General features: G+C 41.5%; 1 protein-coding gene across 2 annotated transcripts in view; it reads right to left on the minus strand.

Moving 5' to 3' along the window:
* Positions 1-22,662, minus strand: part of LOC129848777 (S-adenosylhomocysteine hydrolase-like protein 1) — a 72,146-nt gene extending 49,484 nt beyond the window's left edge. The window contains exon 1 of one of the 2 annotated variants that reach the window (XM_055915876.1): positions 22,143-22,662. In XM_055915876.1, the coding sequence (XP_055771851.1) occupies positions 22,143-22,331 (189 nt within the window). In that variant the 5' untranslated portion in view covers positions 22,332-22,662. Of the gene's footprint in view, positions 1-6,124; positions 6,285-22,142 lie in introns of those variants that run through there. The other variant, XM_055915884.1, reaches the window with a different exon arrangement.
* Between the last annotated feature and the right edge of the window lie 219 nt (positions 22,663-22,881).

Below are 22,881 nucleotides of genomic sequence, written 5' to 3' on the forward strand. Positions count from 1 at the left end.
CTGAGGAACTCAATTTAACCTTGCGCAATACCCTAGATGCAGTTGCACCCCTAAAAACGAAAAACATTTGTCATAAGAAACTAGCTCCCTGGTATACAGAAAATACCCGAGCTTTGAAGCAAGCTTCCAGGGAATTGGAACGGAAATGGCGCCACACAAAACTGGAAGTCTTCCGACTAGCTTGGAAAGACAGTACCGTGCAGTACCGAAGAGCCCTCACTGCTGCTCGATCATCCTACTTTTCCAACTTAATCGAGGAAAATAAGAACAATCCAAAATTTCTTTTTGATACTGTTGCAAAGCTAACTAAAAAGCAGCATTCCCCAAGAGAGGATGGCTTTCACTTCAGCAGTAATAAATTCATGAACTTCTTTGAGGAAAAGATCATGACCATTAGAAAGCAGATTACGGACTCCTCTTTGAATCTGCGTATTCCTCCAGGGCTTAGCTGTCCTGGATCTGCACAGCTCTGCGAGGGCCTGGGATCGGGAGAGACACTTAAGTGTTTTAGTACTATATCTCTTGACACAATGATGAAAATAATCATGGCCTCTAAACCTTCAAGCTGCATACTGGATCCTATTCCCACTAAACTGCTGAAGGAGCTGCTTCCTGTGCTTGGCCCTCCTATGTTGAACATAATAAACAGCTCTCTATCCACCGGATGTGTACCAAACTCACTAAAAGTGGCAGTGATAAAGCCTCTCTTGAAAAAGCCAAACCTTGACCCGGAAAATATAAAAAACTATCGGCCTATATCGAATCTTCCATTCCTCTCAAAAATTTTAGAAAAAGCTGTTGCGCAGCAACTCACTGCCTTTCTGAAGACAAACAATGTATACGAAATGCTTCAGTCTGGTTTTAGACTCCATCATAGCACTGAGACTGCACTTGTGAAGGTGGTAAATGACCTTTTAATGGCGTCAGACCGAGGCTCTGCATCTGTCCTCGTGCTACTAGACCTTAGTGCTGCCTTTGACACCATCGATCACCACATTCTTTTGGAGAGACTGGAAACCCAAATTGGTCTACACGGACAAGTTCTGGCCTGGTTTAGATCTTACCTGTCGGAAAGATATCAGTTTGTCTCTGTGAATGGTCTGTCCTCTGACAAATCAACTGTACATTTCGGTGTTCCTCAAGGTTCCGTTTTAGGACCACTATTGTTTTCACTATATATTTTACCTCTTGGGGATGTTATTCGAAAACATAATGTTAACTTTCACTGCTATGCGGATGACACACAGCTGTACATTTCAATGAAACATGGTGAAGCCCCAAAATTGCCCTCGCTAGAAGCCTGTGTTTCAGACATAAGGAAGTGGATGGCTGAAAACTTTCTACTTTTAAACTCGGACAAAACAGAGATGCTTGTTCTAGGTCCCAAGAAACAAAGAGATCTTCTGTTAAATCTGACAATTCATCTTGATGGTTGTAAAGTCGTCTCAAATAAAACTGTGAAGAACCTCGGCGTTACTCTTGACCCTGATCTCTCTTTTGACGAACATATCAAGACTGTTTCAAGGACAGCTTTTTTCCATCTACGTAACATTGCAAAAATCAGAAATTTTCTGTCCAAAAATGATGCAGAAAAATTAATCCATGCATTTGTTACTTCTAGGTTAGACTACTGCAATGCTCTACTTTCCGGCTACCCGGATAAAGCACTAAATAAACTTCAGTTAGTGCTAAATACGGCTGCTAGAATCCTGACTAGAACCAAGAAATTTGATCATATTACTCCAGTGCTAGCTTCCCTACACTGGCTTCCCGTTAAGGCAAGGGCTGATTTCAAGGTTTTACTGTTAACCTTTAAAGCGTTACATGGGCTTGCTCCTACCTATCTTTCCGAGTTGGTCCTGCCGTACATACTTACACGTACGCTACGGTCACAAGACGCAGGCCTCCTAATTGTCCCTAAAATTTCTAAGCAAACAGCTGGAGGCAGGGCTTTCTCCTATAGATCTCCATTTTTATGGAACAGTCTGCCTACCCATGTGAGAGACGCAGACTCAGTCTCAACCTTTAAGTCTTTACTGAAGACTTATCTCTTCAGTAGGTCATATGATTGAGTGTAGTCTGGCCCAGGGGTGTGAAGGTGAACGGAAAGGCTCTGGAGCAACGAACCGCCCTTGCTGTCTCTCCAGGGCCGGTTCCCCTCTCTCCACTGGGATTCTCTGCCTCTAACCCTGTTACTGGGGCTGAGTCACTGGCTTGCTGGTGCTCTTTCATGCCGTCCCTAGGAGGGGTGCGTCACTTGAGTGGGTTGAGTTACTGACGTGAACTTCCTGTCTGGGTTGGCGCCCCCCCTTGGTTGTGCTGTGATGGAGACCTTTGTGGGCTATACTCGGCCTTGTCTCAGGATTGTAAGTTGGTGGTTGAGGATATCCCTCTAGTGGTGTGGGGGCTGTGCTTTGGCAGAGTGGGTGGGGTTATATCCTTCCTGTTTGGCCCTGTCCGGGGGTTTCTTCGGATGGGGCCACAGTGTCTCCTGACCGCTCCTGTCTCAGCCTCCAGTATTTATGCTGCAGTAGTTTATGTGTCGGGGGGCTAGGGTCAGTTGGTTATACCTGGAATACTTCTCCTGTCTTATCCAGTGTCCTGTGTGAATTTAAGTATGCTCTCTCTAATTCTCTCGTTCTCTCTTTCTCTCTGAGAACCTGAGCCCTAGGACCATACGTCAGGACTACCGGGCATGCTGACACCTTGCTGTCCCCAGTCCGCCCGGCCTTGCTGTTATTCCAGTTTCAACTGTTTCTGCCTGCGGTTACGAAACCCCTACCTGTCCCAGACCTGCTGTTTTCAACTCTTAATGATCGGCTATGAAAAGCCAACTGAGATTTATTCCTGATTATTATTTGACCATGCTTGTCATTTATGAACATTTTGAAAATCTTGGCTCTCTCTAATTTTCTCCTTCTCTCTTTCTCTCGGAGGACCTGAGCCCTAGGACCATACGTCGGGACTACCGGCCGTGGTGACTCCTTGCTGCCCCCAGTCCGCCTGGCCTTGCTGCTATTCCAGTTTCAACTCTTCTGCCTGCGGTTATGGAACCCCTACCTGTCCCAGACCTGCTGTTTTCAACTCTTAATGATCGGCTATGAAAAGCCAACTGAGATTTATTCCTGATTATTATTTGACCATGCTTGTCATTTATGAACATTTTGAAAATCTTGGCTCTCTCTAATTTTCTCCTTCTCTCTTTCTTTCTCTCGGAGGACCTGGGCCCTAGGACCATGCATCGGGACTGCCGCCCGTGGTGACTCCTTGCTGTCCCCAGTCCGCCTGGCCTTGCTGCTATTCCAGTTTCAGCTGTTCTGCCTGCGGTTATGGAACCGCCACCTGTCCCAGACCTGTTGTTTTTCAACTCTTAATGATCAGCTATGAAAAGCCAACTGAAAATTATTCATGATTATTATTTGACCATGCTTGTCACTTATGAACATTTTTGAACATCTTGGCATAGTTCTGTTATAATCTCCACCCGGCACAGCCAGAAGAGGACTGGCCACCCCTCATAGCCTGGTTCCTCTCTAGGTTTCTTCCTAGGTTTTGGCCTTTCTAGGGAGTTTTTCCTAGCCACCGTGCTTCTACACCTGCATTCTAGCTGTTTGGGGTTTTAGGTTGGGTTTCTGTACAGCACTTCGAGATATTATCTGATGTACGAAGGGCTATATAAAATAAAATTGATTGAAATTGATTGAACATGCCAGTTCATGCTGCAAGAGCTCCGATAAGCTGGAGGACATCATAATTACTGTGTAAGTCTATGGAAGGGGGTGAGAACCATGAGCCTCCTAGGTTCTGTATTGTCCCTTTGCTCGTTTGAGGACTCTGCGGAGGTCGTAGCAGGACTTCTTGTACTTGTTCCTGTCCTCAGCAGTAGCCTCAGGGTTGTCTGCGATAGCCTAATTGTGCATTAGCCCTGTCCTTTAGTTTAGCGACAACCTCTGTGTTAAAGCTGCATTTTGTAACTTTTTGGGCGAGCAGACCAAAATCACAGAAATGTGAGTTATAGATCTGTCATTCTTATTGAAAGCAAGTTTAAGAAGCGGTAAATCTGTTCTATAAGCATTATTTCTATACTTCCTGTTCTTAAGTTTTGTTTTTGCATCTTTTACTTTCGGTTTGGACATCAGATTCAAACAGCTGAAAATACAATATTGTTGGTTATGGAAAATATATATTTCACAGTAGTTTAGAAGGAACAACGATTCTCTACACTATGCTTGCCTTTGTCACAAACTGAAATTAGGCGAACTATTAGAATTTTAGCAACCTTAGCAACCAGGAAATGGTGGAGAGATTTCTGCAGTGCATCTTTAATCCAGGACTTTGATTGAGGAAGCAGTAAACCATCACAGTGGGGACAACCTCAATGATGCATTTCCTAATGTCGCCAGTGACGGAGGTTGTTAGATCGTCGATGCTATCGGCGGCACCTCAGAACATATTTCAGTCAGAGCTAGCAAAAGCAGTCCTGTAGCATAATCTCTGATTCTGATGACCATTTCTCAAAGGTGAGAGTTATGGGTACTTCCTGTTTGAGCTTCTGCTTGTAAACAGGAAGCAGGAGTACAGAGTCATGATCCGATTTGCCGAATGGGGGACGAGGGAGGGCCTTGTATGCTTGCTTGTGGGTAGAGTAACAGTAGTCTCGGACTTTATCACCACTAGTGGCAAAGAAAGCATGTTGATGGAAGTTGGGCATCACGTGTCTTAATGACGCATAATTAAAATTGCTGGCAACAAGGAAAGCAGCCTCCGGGTGCAAGTTTTCCTGCTTGTTTATAGCCTTGTACAGTTCGTTAAATGTAATGGAATGTGGAATGTATACAACAGTCAATAACAGCTTAAAATTCCCTCGGGAGGTAGAAGGGTCGGCATTTGACCATCAGGTATTCGAAGATGAGTGAACAATGGGTCCACTGCGCTCGAGTCAGCACACCATATTGTTGTTGATGAAGAGGCAAACCCCTTTTCCTCTCTCGATTTCCCTGACTTCACTGTCATGTCCGCTCGGAGAATGGAGAATCCATCGAGTTGGATTGCCATGGCGGATATCTTGTTCAAAAGCCATGTTTCAGAAAAGCAGAGAATATTTGCAGTTACGCAAGTTCCGTTGGTAGCAAATGCGCAATCGGAGGTCATTCATATTATGATCAAGTGACTGTACATTGGCCAATAGACTAGAGGGAAGAGGTGGCCAGTTTTACCTTTGCTTTAATCTCACCAGAACTCCCCCTCTCTTGCCTCTAACACAGGCGTTTCCTCTTGCTACCCTGAAAATTGGATTGTAATTTCAGAAAAAGCCCAGGGCAGATGAGTCTAAATTGAAGCCGGAATTGAGGTAACTGCCAATCTGGCGTTCGAAAGTTCTTGTCGGCTATAAGAACTGTTTCCACCATGACACTCTCTATTGCAGGGGGGGGTCGGAATACCGGCCCTTATTAAGTGATTTTTGGGAGGCCCCAAACAAATACATAAAGAAATATTTTGCTGAATTTTTGTCTAATTTAGGAAATCTGTTGCCAAGTATTCCCACAAATAAAAATAGATGTGATTGTGTCAATGTAATCAAGTTATGAAATTATTATTAATATAATCTCTTTTTGGGCTTACTTGTGTTCAATTTGCAGTGTGCAAATGATTATAATTATGTTCCAGCCCGCAGTTTAAATCTAGTTGCCTACCCCTGCCCTATTGCATTCAGTCAATTATCCACTTCATTTTTGTAGAGAACCGGGACTGCACAACAGCAAAATTAAGTACAAATCCATAATCCTCTTTCAGAAAGCTGACCTCTATCAACTGCAAAGAAAAACATTTGACAGCATATGCTTAGAGGGGGGATTCTCGATCTACCTTACCAATATAACTGAGCAAGTTAGCATTAAAATGGTTGCATTGTAACTTTGCTACATTGTGACTCATATCACCTTAAGGGTGTTGAAAGTTCACAACCTTTTGAAAAAAAAATTAGCTGAGCTGGAATTAAAAGGCAAATTAAAAAAATGACTGATTATTTTATCTTCCTAAGTGAGACACGGTCAGGCTGCATGGCTCAGTCATAGATGTTTTTTATGGAGCAGTGCTCAGAACTACTCCTCACCCTCTCACTCACCCTGTGTCTGTGTGCCTGAGCCATGGCTCCCGCTTGTAGCTCCATACCCCACACTTGCAGTACAGGCTCCACGTCCATCCCTCACCAGTGCTCAAGCTCTTCTCCTGGCTGTTACATTCAGCATCTGTTATCATAGCAATATCCACTCCAGGAGGGCAAAAGAGGGCCGTACCATAGCCCCCACCATCAACCACCTGACTAATCCGCTTCCCTCCTCTCTCCTTCTGTCCTTTACTTGAGTCGTTTCCCTGTTTGCAATATTGTCTCAGTCTGGATCTGTTCCCTCTCACAGTCTCTCTGCTAATGTTCCATTCCCTTTGATTTTGTAAGTTTTGTGCCCCTTTCCATCCAGTGAAATCCTGGCAGTGGCTGCTTGCTAATTGAGCCTGAGGTCATTGGCTAATAAAAAGGATTGAAAGGGAATTAAAGCCTGTTTCCATAAGCCTAAAAGCACTGCAGCAGATCTGACCAGGCCCACCGATATGGTCCAGCCTAAAAATACCCTATTCTGACCCATCCTGCTTACACCACCACCACCAGTGTGGTTTTAGAATGAGCAGTCAGTCATTAGCCATTTAATTCCATTAGTCAATAGTACCCGCACCTGGCCGCCAAGCAAACACCCCCATAAGTCACCATGCTCCTCTACGATGATGATCAGCAGTGACCCCAGTGACCTCATTACAATATAAACCATAATAAAACGTACTACCACACCAAAGGGAACTTTTATTTAAGCACACTTCATGCTTCACTGGGTAATATCCAACTGCCATGTATGTGTCTGTTACGTAACTGAATTTATGAACATTTTCTAACAGACGCTTATAACAGGTTCTTTAGATCAGTAGGGCTGGAAAATGTGGTAATATCATATGAAATACTACGGTATCCTAAAATGTTGGGACCATAAGTATCATGACATCTTAGTAACATGATATTACCAGTATACCGTGCAACACTAGTTCTTAGAAGTTTTCCTTCAGAATAATTATATCAGTGATATTTCTCACAGCCTAGCACTATTGGTGTTTTGATTAGAGGTAAACCGATTATGATATTTCTCACAGCCTAGCACTATTGGTGTTTTGATTAGAGGTAAACCGATTATGATATTTCTCACAGCCTAGCACTATTGGTGTTTTGATTAGAGCTCCACCGATTATGATATTTCAACACCGATACCGATTATTGGAGGGCCAAAAAAAGCCGATACCGATTAATCGGCCGATTTTATATATATATATATATATAAATATATATATATATATATATATATATATATATATATATATTTGTAATAATGACAATTACATCAATACTGAAGGAACTATGAACTCTTATTTTAATATAACATAATACATAAATAAAATCTATTTAGTCTCAAATAAATAATGAAACATGTTCAATTTGGTTTAAATAACGCAAAAACAGTGTTGGAGAAGAAAGTAAAAGTGCAATATGTGTCATGTAAAAAAGCTAACGTTTAAGTTCCTTGCTCAGAACATGAGAACATATGAAAGCTGGTGGTTCAATATTCCCAGTCAAGAAGTTTTAGGTTGTAGTTATTATAGGATTTATGACGCGTCGACTATTTCTCTCTATACCATTTGTATTTCATATACTTTTGACTATTGGATGTTCTTATAGGCACTTTAGTTTTGCCAGCCTAATCTCGGGAGTTGATAGGCTTGAAGTCATAAACAGCGTTGTGCTTCAAGCATTGCGAAGAGCTGCTCGCAAACGCAGTAAAGTGCTGTTTGAATGAATGCTTACAAGCCTGCTGCTGCCTACCACCGCTCAGACTGCTCTATCAAACATCAAATCATAGACTTATAATAAACACACAGAAATACGAGCCTTTGGTCATTAATATGGTCAAATCCGGAAACTATAATTTAGAAAACAAAAAATGTATATGGTCAAATCCGGAAACTATAATTTAGAAAACAAAACGTTTATTTTTTCAGTGAAATACGGAACCATTCCGTATTTTATCAAACGGGTGGAAACCCTAAGTCTAAATATTGCTGTTACATTGCACAATCTTCAATGTTATGTCATAATTCTGTACATTTCTGGCAAATTTATTACGGTCTTTGTTAGGAAGAAACAGTTCGCAACGAGCCAGGCGGCCCAAACTGTTGCATATATCCTGACTCTGCTTGCACTGAACACAAGAGAAGTGACACAATTACCCTAGTTAATATTGACTGCTAACATGCATTTATTTTAACTAAATATGCAGGTTTAAAGAATATATACTTTTGTGCAATTATTTTAAGAAAGGCATTGATGTTTATGGTTAGGTACATTTGTGCAACGAATGTGCTTTTTTTCGCAAATGCGCTTTTGTTAAATCATCACCAATTTGGCGAAGTTGAATTAGGCTGTGATTGGATGACAAATTAACAGGCACCGCATTGATTATATGCAACGTAGGACAAGCTAGTTAACCTAGTAATATCATCAACCATGTGTAGTTAACTAGTAATTATGTGAAGATCGATTGTTTTTTTATAAGATATGTTTAATGCTAGCGAGCAACTTACCTTGGCTCCTTGCTGCCACAAGGTCCTTTTGACGCTGCACTCACGTAACAGGTGGTCAGCCTGCCACGCAGTTTCCTCATGGATTGCAATGTAATCGGCCATAATCAGCGTCCAAAATGCCGATTACTGATTGTTATGAAAACTTGAAAATCGCCACTAATTAATCGGCCATGCCGATTAAATAAACTAAAGTAAATAAACTAAAGTAAAAAATGACAATAAAATAACAATAGCAAGGCTATATACAGGGGGTACCGGTACCGAGTCAATGTGCGGGGGTACAGATTAGTTGAGGTAATTTGTACATGTAGGTAGGGGTAAAGTGACTATACATACAGAATAAACAGCGAGTAGCAGCAGTGTAAAAACAAATGGAGAGGGGAGGTCAATATAAATAGTCCGGGTGGCCATTTGATGTTGTTAAGCAGTTAAGGAGCCATTTAGTCCTAGACTTGGCGCTCCGGTACTGCTTGCCGTGCGGTAGCAGAGAGAACAGGTTATGACTTGGGTGACTGGAGTCTTTGACAATGTTTTGAGCTTTCCTCTGATGGTAGGAAGCTTGGCCCCAGTGATGTACTGGGCCGTACGCACTACCCTCGGTAGTGCCTTATGGTCAGATGTCAAGCAGTTGCCATACCATGCGGTGATGCAACCGGTTAGAATGCTCTCGATGGTGCAAATGAAGAACTTTTTGAGGATCTGGGGACCCATGCCAAATCTTTTCAGTGTCCTGAGAGGGAAAAGGTGTTGTTGTTCCCTCTTCACGACTCCCTTGGTGTGTTTGGACAATGATAGTTAATTGGTGATGTGGACACCAAGGAATTTGAAGCTCTCGACCCGCTCCACTACAGCCCCGTTCGATGTTAATGGGGGCCTCTTCGGGACACTTTTTCCTGTAGTCCACGATCAGCTCATTTGTCTTGCTCACATTGAGGGAAAGGTTGTTGTGAACCGTGGGTGAACAAGGAGTACAGGAGGAGACTAAGCACACACCCCTGAGGGGCCCCAGTGTGACGGATGTGTTACCTACCCTTACCACCTGGGGGCGGCCCGTCAGGAAGTCCAGGATCCAGTTGCAGAGGGAGGTGTTTAGTCCCAGGGTCCTTAGCTTAGTGATGAGTTTTTGGACACTATGGTGTTGAATGCTGAGCTGTAGTCAATGAACAGCATTCTCACATAGGTGTTCCTGTTGTCCAGGTGGGAAAGGACAGTGTGGAGTGCGATTGAGATTATCATCTGTGGATCTGTTGGGGCGGTACGCGATTTGGAGTGGGTCTAGGGTTTCTGGGATAATGGTGTTGATGTGAGCCATGACCAGCCTTTCAAAGCACTCATGGCTAAAGATGTGAGAGCTATGGGTCGGTAGTCATTTAGGCAGGTTATCTTAGTGTTCTTGGGCACAGGGACTATGGTGGTCTGCTTGAAACATGTTGGCATTACAGAGTCAGACAGGGAAAGGTTGAAAATGTCAGTGAAGACAGTTGCCAGTTAGTCAGCGCATGCTCTGAGTACACAACAACCTGATTGTCTGATCTGTAGATTAATCCAGGCAGGCGTCATGGAGATGGCAGGGGGACCTCAGTGGAAGGGGACACTTGTCCATCGAACGTGATAGGCCGTAGTGTGAGCTACATGACCTTGGCTCATCCACAGTGAAGTCCCCTGACTGACCAGTGCTAAATACAGCTCATCATTGCCTGATGCTATTAATTCCTCTTATCCAGCCTACTTAGAAGCTTGTTTTAGTGGTGTTGCCATGATACCAACATTTTACTAACGATAGAACACCAGGCCAAGTATCACAAAATTATCTTAATGTCATTGTGGCAGTAACGGAAAACTGCCCGAAGGTTTTTTTTCAACAGGGGGTAGATCAGCTTTAATATTGCAGATAGGTTGTGGTTGCATCATTTCCAATCCCCTACATATATTGTTTTTAAATATATATATATAATATATACAGTACCAGTCAAAGGTTTGGACACCTACTCATTAAAGGGTTTTTCTTTATTTAACCTGTTGAGGCTGGGGGCGCTGTTGTCACTATTTATGCTAATCGTGTAATTTTTGAAACGGCTTCCCACAAAATTCTTGATCGTACAATATGCATATTATTATTATTATTGGATAGAAAACAGTCTATAGTTTCTATAGGAGTTGAAATTTTGTCTCTAAGTGGAACAGAACCCATTCTACAGCAATTTCCCTGACATGGAGTCAGATTTCAGAAATGTTGGCCCCTGATCTGGAGTCAGTTAAAAGGCCACTGTTAATGCTATGAGTATACGGACACTGCTTACGTCTTCCCCTGGATGCCTTTACGTGATGACGATTTGAATGGGGTCGATTGCGCGTTCACAGGCACTATAAATTAAAAAACCCTGTAGCTAGCAACTCTTTTCTTGGTGCGTCATGCGCGTGGAGGACACCGACCCGCACCTGTTCCAAGCATTAGTGTTGGGAGTAATCTTTCTCCGGTCATGTTAAGACTCGTTATAGGAGTTAAAAACATCATAAGGTAGTTAATTTAAACCGTTTTATAGCAATTTATATCCGTTTAGTGCGATTTTGGGACATTTATTTCTGAAACGCTGTGAATCGCTGGGCACGCTTCCAGTTCATCCCGAACGCAGTTGGCATTTCCACATGGCAAGAGGACAGCTTTCCACCAAAAGACGATTAGACCCAAGAAAGGATTCTTTGCCCAAGATTCTGATGGAAGAACAGCTCAAAGTAGGACATTTTTATTATGATAAATCGTGTTTCTGTCGAAAAATGTTAGTGGCTTAGGACGCCATGTTTTTTGACGTAGCTTCGCTTGGCGCAAACTGTATTGAAAAGTAAGGATAATTTAAAAAATGTAAATCCGCGATTGTATTAAGAATTAAATTGTCTATCAATCGCTGTCCACCCTATATTTTTTAGTCACGTTTATGAGTATTTATGTATAAGAGTAGATCACTGTCTAATATGGCGCACCAACATTTTCTCACCAGCTGGGCTACTTTTGTCATTGTGTAACCATGATTTTGGTGGCTAAATATGCACATTTTCGAACAAACTGTATATGTATGTTGTAATGTGATGTTACAGGGGTGTCATCTGAAGAATTCTGAGAAGGTTAGTGAAAAAAATAATATATTTTGGCGATGTTTACGTTATCGCTCTCTTTGGCTAGAATCAATGCTGGGCTGCTATGTGCTATGTGCTATGCTAATATAACGATTTATTGTGTTTTTGCTGTAAGACACTTAGAAAATCTGAAATATTGTCTGTATTCACAGGATCTGTGTCTTTCGATTAGTGTATGCTGTGTATTTTTACGAAATGTTTGATGATTAGTAGTTAGGTAAACACGTTGCTCATTGTAATTATTCTAGTCCATTTGTGACGGTGGGTGCAATTGTAAACTATGCCAGCTACCTGAAATATGCACATGTTTCTAACAAAACCTATCCCATACCATAAATATGTTATCAGACTGTCATCTGATGAGTTTTTTTCTTGGTTAGGGGCTATAAATATCTTAGTTTAGCCGAATTGGTGATAGCTACTGGTGTTGGTGGACAAATAAAAGATGGTGGATTATGCTAATGTATTTTTAGCTAATAGATTTACATCTTTACATATTGTGTCTTCCCTGTAAAACATTTTAAAAATCGGACATGTTGGCTGGATTCACAAGATCTGTGTCTTTCATTAGCTGTATTGGACTTTAATGTGTGAAAGTTAAATATTTTAAAAAAATATTTTTTTTGAATTTCGCGGCACTGGTTTTTCAGTGGGGGTGGGGGGGGAGTGCCGCTAGCGGCACCCTCATCCTAGACAGGTTAAATGTTTTTTCTACATTTTAAAATAATTGTGAAGACATCAAAACTATGAAATAACACATATGGAATCATTTAGTAACCTTAAGTGTTAAACAAATCAAATATATTTTTGATTATTTAACTTCTTGCGACTATAGGGGGTGCTGTTTTCTCATTAGCATCATTTGCATTACAGATTAAATGGCTTCCTACTCAATTCTTGCTCGTACAATATGCATATTATTACTATTATTGGATAGAAAACACTCTCTAGTTTCTGTAGCCGTTGGAATTTTGTCTCTGAGTGAAACAGAACTCAATCTACAGCACTTTTCATGATAGGGAGTCAGATTTCAAACATTTTGGCCACTGATCTGGAGTCAGTTTAAAGCTCACTGTAAATGCTATGGAGAAACAGACACTGCTTACGTCTTCCCCTGGATGTCAGTGCGTGATGACGCTTTGAATGGTGTCGATTGCGCAATCAGTTTCTCTATAAGACACCAAATAGCGGAAGTAGCTTCCCTTTGCTGCCTGCGCCTTGCGCGCGAAGGACATCGGACTCGCCTCCTTCCAAGCGTTAGTTTAGCCAGTAATATTTCTCCGGTCATGTTTTTACCCGTTATAGGTGTTAACAGCATCATAAGGTAGTTAATTTTAACCGTTGTATAGCAATTTATATCCTTTTAGTGCGATTTTGAGGCATTGCTTTGTTGTGCACTTTGACGCGCTGGGCACATTTCGGGGTCCCGGTCGTACGTTAGTGGGCATTTCGACGGACAAGTGGACATTTTTCGACCAAAAGAAGATTAGACCCAAGAAAGGATTCTTTGCCCAAGATTCTGATGGAAGAACAGCTCACAGTAAGAACAATTTATGATGATAAATCGTGTTTCTGTCGAAAAATGTTAAACGCTTACGCCGACATTTTGTTTTGTATAGCTTCGCTTGGCGCAACCTGTATTGAAAAGTAAGGATAATTTAAAAAATGTAAATCAGCGATTGCATTAAGAACTAATTTGTCTTTCGACTCCTGTCAACCCTGTATTTTTTTAGTCAAGTATATGATTAGCTATTGATTAAACTAGATCACTCAAAGATGGCGACCGACATTTCCAGGCTTGTTTTGCTACTATTTTCATTGTATAACCACGTTTTTTTATGGCTAAATATGCACATTTTCGAACAAACTGTATATGTATGTTGTAATATGATGTTACAGGAGTGTCATCTGAAGAATTCTGAGAAGGTTAGTGAAAAAATGTATATATTTTGGCGATGATACGATATCGCTCTCTTTGGCTAGAATCAGTGCTCGGGTAACGTTTGCGTATGTGGTATGCTAATATAACGATTTATTGTGTTTTCGCCGTAAAACACTTAGAAAATCTGAAATGTTGTCTGAATTCACAAGATCTGTGTCTGTCCATTGCTATGTGCTGTGTATTTTTAAGAAATGTTTTATGATGAGTAAATTGGTAATACACGTTGCTGTCTGTAGTAATTCTAGGAGCTTTGGTGAGATTTGTGATGCTGGCTGCAATGGCAAACTATGATTTATACCTGAAATATGCACATTTTTCTAACAAAACCTATCCTATACCATAAATATGTTATCAAACTGTCATCTGATGAGGTTTTTTCTTGGTTAGTGGCTATCAATATCTTAGTTTAGCCGAATTGGTGGTAGCTACTGGTGTTGAGAGAAAATGGTGGACAAAGAAAAATTGTGATTTTTGCTAACGTGTTTAGCTAATAGATTTACATATTGTGTCTTCTCTGTAAAACATTTTAAAAATCTGAAATGGTGGCTTTATTTACAAGATCTGTATCTTTCATTAGGTGTCTTGGACTTGTGATTTAATGATATTTAGATGCTACTATTTAATTGTGACGCTATGCTAGCGATGCTAATCAGTGTGGGGGGGGGGGGGGGGGTGCTCCCGGATCCGGGGTAGAGGCTCGTTAGAGGTTAAATTAGCCACCCTTTTCCTTATGACAGCTTTGCACACTCTTTTCTCAACCAGCTTCACCTGGAATGCTTTTCCAACAGTCTTGAAGGAGTTCCCACATATGCTGAGCACTTGTTGGCTGCTTTTCCTTCACTCTGTGGTCAAATTCATCCAAACCATCAATTGGGTTGAGGTCGGGTGATTGTGGAGGCTAGATCATCTGATGCAGCACTCCATTACCCTCCTTCTTGGTCAAATAGCCCTTACACAGCCTGGAGGTGTGTTGGGTCATTGTCCTGTTGAAAAACAAATGACAGTCCCACTAAGCAGAAACCAAATGGAATGGCGTATCGCTGCAGAATTCTGTGGTAGCCTTGCTGGTTAAGTGTGCCTTGAATTCTAAATAAATCACTGACAGTGTCACCAGCAAAGTACCGTCACACCTCCATGCTTCACGATGGGAACCGCACATGCGGAGATCATCTGTTCGCCTACTCTGCGTATCACAAAGACACGGCGGTTGGAACCAAAAATCTCAAATTTAGTCAACAGATAAATTCAGATTTCCTTAGGTCTAATGACCATTGCTCATGTTTCTTGGCCCAAGCATGTCTCTTCTTATTATTGGTGTCCTTTAGTAGTGGTTTCTTTGCAGCAATTCGACCACGAAAGCCTAATTTACGCAGAATTTGAAGAATTTATTTGGGCTGCAATTTCTGAAGATGGTAAATCTAATTATCCTCTGCAGCAGAGGCAACTCTGGGTCTTCCTTTCCTATGGCGGTCCTCATGAGAGCTTGATGGTTTTTGTGACTCCACTTCAAGAAACTTTGAAAGTTCTTGTAATGTTCCGGATTGACTGACATTCATGTCTTAAAGTAATGATGGACTGTCATTTCTCTTTGCTTATTTGAGCTGTTCTTGCCATATGGACTTTTACCAAATAGGACTATCTTCTGTATACCAACCCTACCTTGTCACAACACAACTGATTGGCTTAATTCCTGCTTACATGCAAAAACTAAAGTAGAAAGTACCAGTGACCCGCTCAATACGTACAAGTGGTCAGATGACGCACATGCTACGCTACAGGACTGTTTTGGCTAGCACAGACTGAAATATGTTCCGGGATTCATCCAATGGCATTGAGGAGTATACCACCTCAGTCATCGGCTTCATCAATAAGTGCATCGACGACATCGTCCACACAGTGACATTACGTTCACATCCCAAACAGAACCCATGGATTAGTTAACATCCTCATCGAGTTAAAGGCTAGAGCTGCCGTTTTCAAGGAGCGGGACGCTTATGAGAAATCCCGCTACACCCTCAGACGAACCATCAAACAGACAAAGCGTCAATACAGGATTAAGATTGAATCCTACTACACCAGCTCTGATGCTCATCGGCTGTGGCAGGGCTTGAAAACTATTACGAACTACAAAGGAAAACCCAGCCGTGTTCTGCCCAGTGCCTACCAGACGAGCCTACCAGACGAGCTAAATGCCTTTTATGCTCGCTTTGAGACAAGTAACACTGGAGCATGCATGAGAGCACCAGGTGTTCCGGATGACTGTGTGATAACGCTCTTGGTAGCCGATGTGAGCAAGACCTTTAAACAGGTCAACATTCACAACATTCACAAAGCCACTGGGCCTGACGGATTACCAGGACGTGTACTCAAAGCATGCACGGACCAACTGGCAAGTGTATTCACTGGCTTTATCAACCTCTTCCTGACCGAGTCTGTAATACCTACATGTTTCAAGCAGACCACCATAGTCCCTGTGCCCAAGGAAGCGAAGGTAACCTGCCTAAATCATTAGGCAGGTTGCACTCACATAGGTAGAGCTGTACAGTGATGTTGCAGCAGGTGTTACTGATGTTGCAGGTAGGACCCGTTACGAAATGGGCATGAGGCTTTCCCACCCAGACCAGATATGCATAAATGTATTAGTTAATGATAAAAAAATAATGTTGTTATTAAAGTAATGACTATATGCCGTGGCAGAGCCAGGGTGAAATTCCCCTATAATTGTGTTTTTTTATAGGTGTGTTTGTATGTGTGTGAAGTTTCTCCACTTTGCCTTTTCCTGGGTGCTAAAATTTGAATAGTTCGCCTAATTTCAGTTTAGTGACAAAACAAGCAGTGTAAAGAATCACTGTATTATCTAAACATCTGAAATATATTTTAATTAACCAAAAATATTGTATTTTCAGCAGTTTGAAGCTGGTGTATAAACCGAAAGGAAAAAGAAGGGTGCAATTGCGGCCAGCAATTTGGGGCGTTCCTGCAGGTGGCCCACCCTCTCATCCCACTGGTTCCTTTGTGAAACCAGTTAGCTAGCTAGGATACGGTTTCCCCCAGCCTCCTGCATGTCCTTCACCCCCGCTTGACGGGAGGCGGAGCGACACTGTGTGCTAGCTAGCTAACTGATTTTATGCAGGAACCAATGGGGTGCTCGGGGGAGGGGTTTCATGAAGGAACCAATGGGGTAATGGGGGGGTACCTGCAGGAACGCCCCAAATTGCAGACTGCAGTTGCACACTATTGAGTAAAATACGCAAAAACTTAACAGGAAGCATAGAAATTGTGCACATAGAACAGATCTACCACTTATTACAATTGCTTGTAATGCAAAGGACAAATCTATAACTTACATTTCTATGTGAATTTGTTCGGGTCGCCCAAAAAGTTACATATTACAACTTTAAATGCATACTAGGCCTTACTGTAGCTGACAGCTTGTGGCCAATAAATCAAATTCCGTTAACACTGTGCCTACGTCTGGTTATGGACAGTGGCGTCGCATTATTCAGGACAGGTGTCACATATCAGTTTGCAAACAATGTAAAAAAAAAAAGAAAGTTTTTATAAATAAACATTGAGTTAGTAAAGCCGCATACAAACATGGTCTCTTTTTTGCTTTCTTGAGTAAGGCAGCTCCAAAATGCAGGTGTTTCAGCCTACCTCAATGCTTTCTGTGATGGTGGGGCAGCCAGTGGAAAATACGAGCGTAGGCGTTGGTAATGTTCTCTAGTTGCGCCATGATTGGTTCAGTGTTCTGTCAGTCATGGGGACACTACGTCACTGCAAAATCTACAGGGATAGCTTGTAAATTCAAGCCCCTTGGGTCCTGCCATAGAGTTACATTAGAAGTGCCCATCCAAGGCTCAAGGTCATTGGCCATAGATACATTGATGCTGAATCACGTTATATCTACCGTAGCTTTGATTGGACTGATCATGTCATCATACTTTCAAAATCTTAGCTAGCAAGCTAGACAAGCAGTCATCGTCCCGAATCAAGTCGTCAATCTACTGTTCGATCCTTGTCATATGAAGAGAAATTAGAGATCAAATGTATAAGTGCTCATCGACCAAATATTACACAACAAGTTGGAAATCGCAAATTCAACAGTGAGTGGTTTGGAAGGAATCAGTGGCTAACTGCAAGCGTTGCAAAGCAATCACTAGCCTGCTATTCAGTGGAGTGGGTGTGTAGTCCATGTCTGGGTTTAAGGGTCTCTTTTTCAGAGCTTAAAAGGATAAACACTTAACACCATGGTCCAGAAAAGGTTGTATATATATTTAAGCCAGGATGACTTCTGCTGCGTTCAAAACAACTGGAATCTCAGAACTGGGAAATCCCAGACATCACTGAGTTCAAGACAACTGGGAACTCTGGGGGGAAAAAAATAGAAAAAAAAGAGCTCCGACTGGGAAAATACGCTTTGAACGGTCATCCAACTCGGAATTCCAAGTCGGGAACTCAAGCTCTTTCTAGAGCTCTAACCTGAAGATCACTGACGTCATGATTCGACCTTGTCGTCGTCCCTCCCCCCCCCCAGAGTTCTCAGTTGTCTTGAAAGCACTATAAATCCAGAAAATGGACCGCCGCGCCACCTTCCTGTTCAAGTGAGCACAGCACAACAAGGAGTCCAAAAATGTATTGAATGCTGATGCATAAATTATGTAACATGCCAGGGAGATATATATACTGTAGCTATATAAGTAATTCTAAGTGTATCTTGTAGAGGTCAACCGATTAATCGGGATAGCCGATTAAAACGTCTCTTGGATAGGGGACAGTATTTTGAAGTTTAGATGACAAACGTGCCCAAAGTAAACTGCCTGTTACTCAGGCCCAGAAGCTAGGATATGCATGGTAGTATTGGATAGAAAACACTCTAAAGTTTCCAAAATTGTTAAAATAATGTCTGTGAGTATAACAGAACTGATATGGCAGGTGAAAACCTGAGGAAAATCCATCCAGGAAGTGGGATATTTTTGATGTGGGTACTTTTCTATTGAATGCCTGTACAGTATGTATTTGGATAGGACCCAAATTGCAGTTCCTATGGCTTCCACTAGATGTCAACAGTCTTTAGACATTGTTTCAGGCTTGTATTCTGAAATTGTTTCAGTGGACTCTAAATAAACCAGAGCTGTTTTGAGCCCGTGACCGATTGCGCACCGTTCGTTGTTTTTCTTTTCTATTGAAGACGCTATTGGTTTGAAATGTTATAAATTATTTAGACAATAGACAACCTGAGGATTAATTATAAACATCGTTTGACATGTTTCGACAAACTTTACAGGTACTATTAGGATGTTTTCGTCTGCATGTTGTGACCGCCTTTGAGCCAGTGGATTACTGAACAAAACGCGCCAACAAAACTGAGTTTTTGGGGACATAAAGAGGGACTTTATTGAACAAAATTAACATTTATTGTGTAACATGGACTCTTTTGACTGCAAACATATGAAGATCATCAAAGGTAAGTGATTAATTTTGTCACCATATCAGACTTTTGTAATTCCTTTACTTGGTTGTAAAATGTTTGTATGCTTTTGTAAGCGGGGCGCTGTCCTCAGATAATCGCATGGTATGCTTTCGCTGTAAAGCCTTTTTGAAATCTGACACAGCGGCTGGATTAACAAGAAGTTAATCTTTAAGCCGATGTATAAGCCGATGTATAACACTTGTATATTTTATGAATGTTTATTATGAGTATTTCTGTATTTTGAATTTGGCGCTCTGCAATTTCACCGGATGTTGGCCAGGTGGGACGCTACCGTCCCACCTGCCCATAAGAAGTTAATTAGGGCCGATTTCAAGTTTTCATAACAATCGTAATTGCCATTTTTGGACACCGATTGTGGCCGATTACATTGCACTCCACGAGGAGACTGCGTGGCAGGCTGACCACCTGTTACGCGAGTGCAGCAAGAAGCCAAGATAAATTGCTAGCTAGCATTAAACATATCTTATAAAAAACAATCAATCTTAACATAATCACTAGTTAACTACACATGATTTATGATATTACTAGTTTATCTAGCTTGTCCTGCGTTGCATATAATCGATGCGGTGCCTGTTAATTTCTCATCGAATCACAGCCTACTTCTCCAAATGGGTGATGATTTAACAAGCACATTCCCAAAAAAAGCACTGTCGTTGCACCAATGTGTATCTAACCATAAACATCAATGCCTATCTTTAAAATCAATCCACAAGTATATATTTTTAAACCTGCATATTTAGTTAATATTGCCTGCTAACATGAATTTATTTTAACTAGGGAAATTGTGTCATTTCGCTTGCTTTCCGTGCAAGCAGAGTCAGGGTAAATGCAGCATTTTGGGCCGCCTGACTCGTTGCCAACCATGTGAAGACCATTTCTTCCTTACAAAGACCGTAATTAATTTGCCAGAATTGTACATAATTATGACATAACATTGAAGGTTGTGTAATGTAACAGCAATATTTAGACTTAGGGATGCCACCCGTTAGATAAAATATGGAACGGTTCCGTATTTCACTGAAAGAATAAACGTTTTGTTTTCTAAATGATAGTTTCCGGATTTTACCATATTAATGACCTACGGCTCATATTTCTGTGTGTTATTATGTTATAATTATGTATATGATTTGATATTTGATAGAGCAGTCCGAGCGGTGGTAGGCAGCAGCAGGCTCGTAAGCATTCATTCAAACAGCACTTTCCTGCATTTGCCAGCAGCTCTTCGCTGGGCTTCAAGCATTGAGCTGTTTATGACTTCAAGCCTATCAACTCCCGAGATTAGGCTGGTGTAACCAATGTGAAATGGCTAGCTAGTTAGCGGGGTGCGCGCTAATAGCGTTTAAATCGGTGACGTCACTCGCTCTGAGACCTTGAAGTAGTTGTTCCCCTTGCTCTGCAAGGGCCGCGGCTTTTGTGGAGCGATGGGTAACGATGCTTCGACGGTGGTTGTTGTCGATGTGTCCCTGGTTCGAGCCCAGGTAGGGGCGAGGAGAGGGACGGAAGCTGTACTGTTACACTGGCAATACTATAGTGCCTATAAGAACATCCAACAGTCAGCGGTATATGAAATACAAATGTTATAGTTAAATAGTCCTATAATTCCTATAATAACTACAACCTAAAACTTCTTACCTGGGAATATTGAAGACTCATGTTAAAAGGAACCACCAGCTTTCAGATGTTCTCATGTTCTGAGCAAGGAACTTAAACGTTAGCTTTTTACATGGCACATATTGCACTTTTACTTTCTTCTCCAACACTCTGTTTTTGCATTATTTAAACCAAATTGAACATGTTTCATTATTTATTTGAGGCTAAATTGATTTATTATATTAAGTTAAAATAAAAGTGTTCATTCAGTATTGTTGTAATTGTCATTATTACAAATAAATAAAAATATAAAATCGTCCGATTAATCGGTATCGACTTTTTTTGGTCCTCCAATAATCGGTATCGGCATTGAAAAATCATAATCGGTCGACATCTAGTATGTTGTGTAGTAAGTTGTTGGAAGCCCATGTGCCTCACCTTAATAATTTGGTCCCTTTCCCCCTCATAACTTAGCCTACTGTTGGTGGTGCATAGCCTATATCCTGTTTTAGAGAAATGTAAGCATTGAATATTGTAAGAGCTTTCATTGTCTGTTTATATGTCCCCTTTATTTATCCTATGGTTCTGACTTGGTGTACAGGGAGAATACCGTAAGAACGGCCCATGTTCTGAATTCTGTAGCTGTACATTTCAAACGTGCTGAACAAAAAGTTATACTGACTACATCCGTCCTTGCTCAATCATTAATGTCTTAATCGAAATTACGGAATCCCTCTAATCTGCTCATTATTCCCGTATACCATTGTTTGTACAGCTCAATTGTCAGTAGAAACAACATTTGTTTAAGCAAAAAGGAAGTAAATGAGGCTTAATACACTCAGACAAGGCTCCGCTGATAGCCAGATGTAGCAGTGGTAAGGATTCACTCCATGGTGTTGAAAAGAAAGCTCTGCTGTAGGGGCAGATTTATGTAGGCCCCAACAGTTTGTGGGCACAGTTTGTCACCGTTATAGTGCAATTAATGTATTGTTTAGTGTTGTGTGTAGTGGCTTTGCTGGCATGCATCTAAAAAACGTGTTTGCCCCACCAAGATTTACATGCCAAAATCACCACTGGTTATGGGGGTTGGTGACAGACATAGACCGTAAATTACTGCACCAAGTGTACACCTGCAATAGTACTATAAAATGCATTGAGAATAAATGGTTGGATTACAGAAGCTACTAACGAGGTCAGTAATATAATTGAATTACGTTATGTTTAGATGGGACATCCTGAATGGGACATGATGTGAAGATAAGAAAAGTAGCAAAAGAAACACATACGTACATAGCTAATGTGTCTTACCTTTTTGACAGGTTTGTGAGCAGGGACCGCACTAAACGCAGCGGACGACACTGACAGTTCACCCATGACAATTTCGCTGTTCTTGCTCACTGTCATGGCTGTGTATTTTTCCGCCACGTTCTCGCTCTCCTTTACTTCTTTGCTGGCTTGTTTCAGCTCCAACTTTCCGTCCCCTAAAGTGTCCGACATTCCGATAAATAATGAAAACGTGCAACAAATTAGTTAGAACGTGGTAGTAGCTAGTTAGCTACAGAATTAGTGTTGCTGCCAACTATTCGGTATTTTGAGGAAGAGGGAATTATTTGTGCAGCTGAAGAAACCATTTGGTATATCAGTTGGTCATTTTATCTTTACAAACTAGTGTAGCAATTGCTGTCATAAAACGGCTGGTTGCCTGCGCAGTTCCTTCGCGTGCACCAAGCTGTAGACTTTTTGCATAGCCGTCACCTGAAAATGTGCGCTATGAGGGGTGATATGAGCCAAAATGAAGCCTAGGCAACCGTACCACGTGTGACTGTAGCCTACCATTGAACGTCTAACTGGCATGACATGAGACCAACGCCTTACTAACGTCTGCGTGACGCCTGCGTGTTAATAAACCTAGGCAACAGTACCACCCTGTGGCTAACCTCTGCGTGACGCCTGCATGTTAATGAAAGTCATAAGGTGCATAGTTTATATTTATGTTGATTATATCTCAACCATAAATCTTAGTTATGTACTGATTTTCCTGTGCAAG

Source organism: Salvelinus fontinalis, chromosome 3 (assembly GCF_029448725.1).
Source record: "Salvelinus fontinalis isolate EN_2023a chromosome 3, ASM2944872v1, whole genome shotgun sequence".
Classification (NCBI taxonomy): Eukaryota; Metazoa; Chordata; class Actinopteri; order Salmoniformes; family Salmonidae; genus Salvelinus; species Salvelinus fontinalis.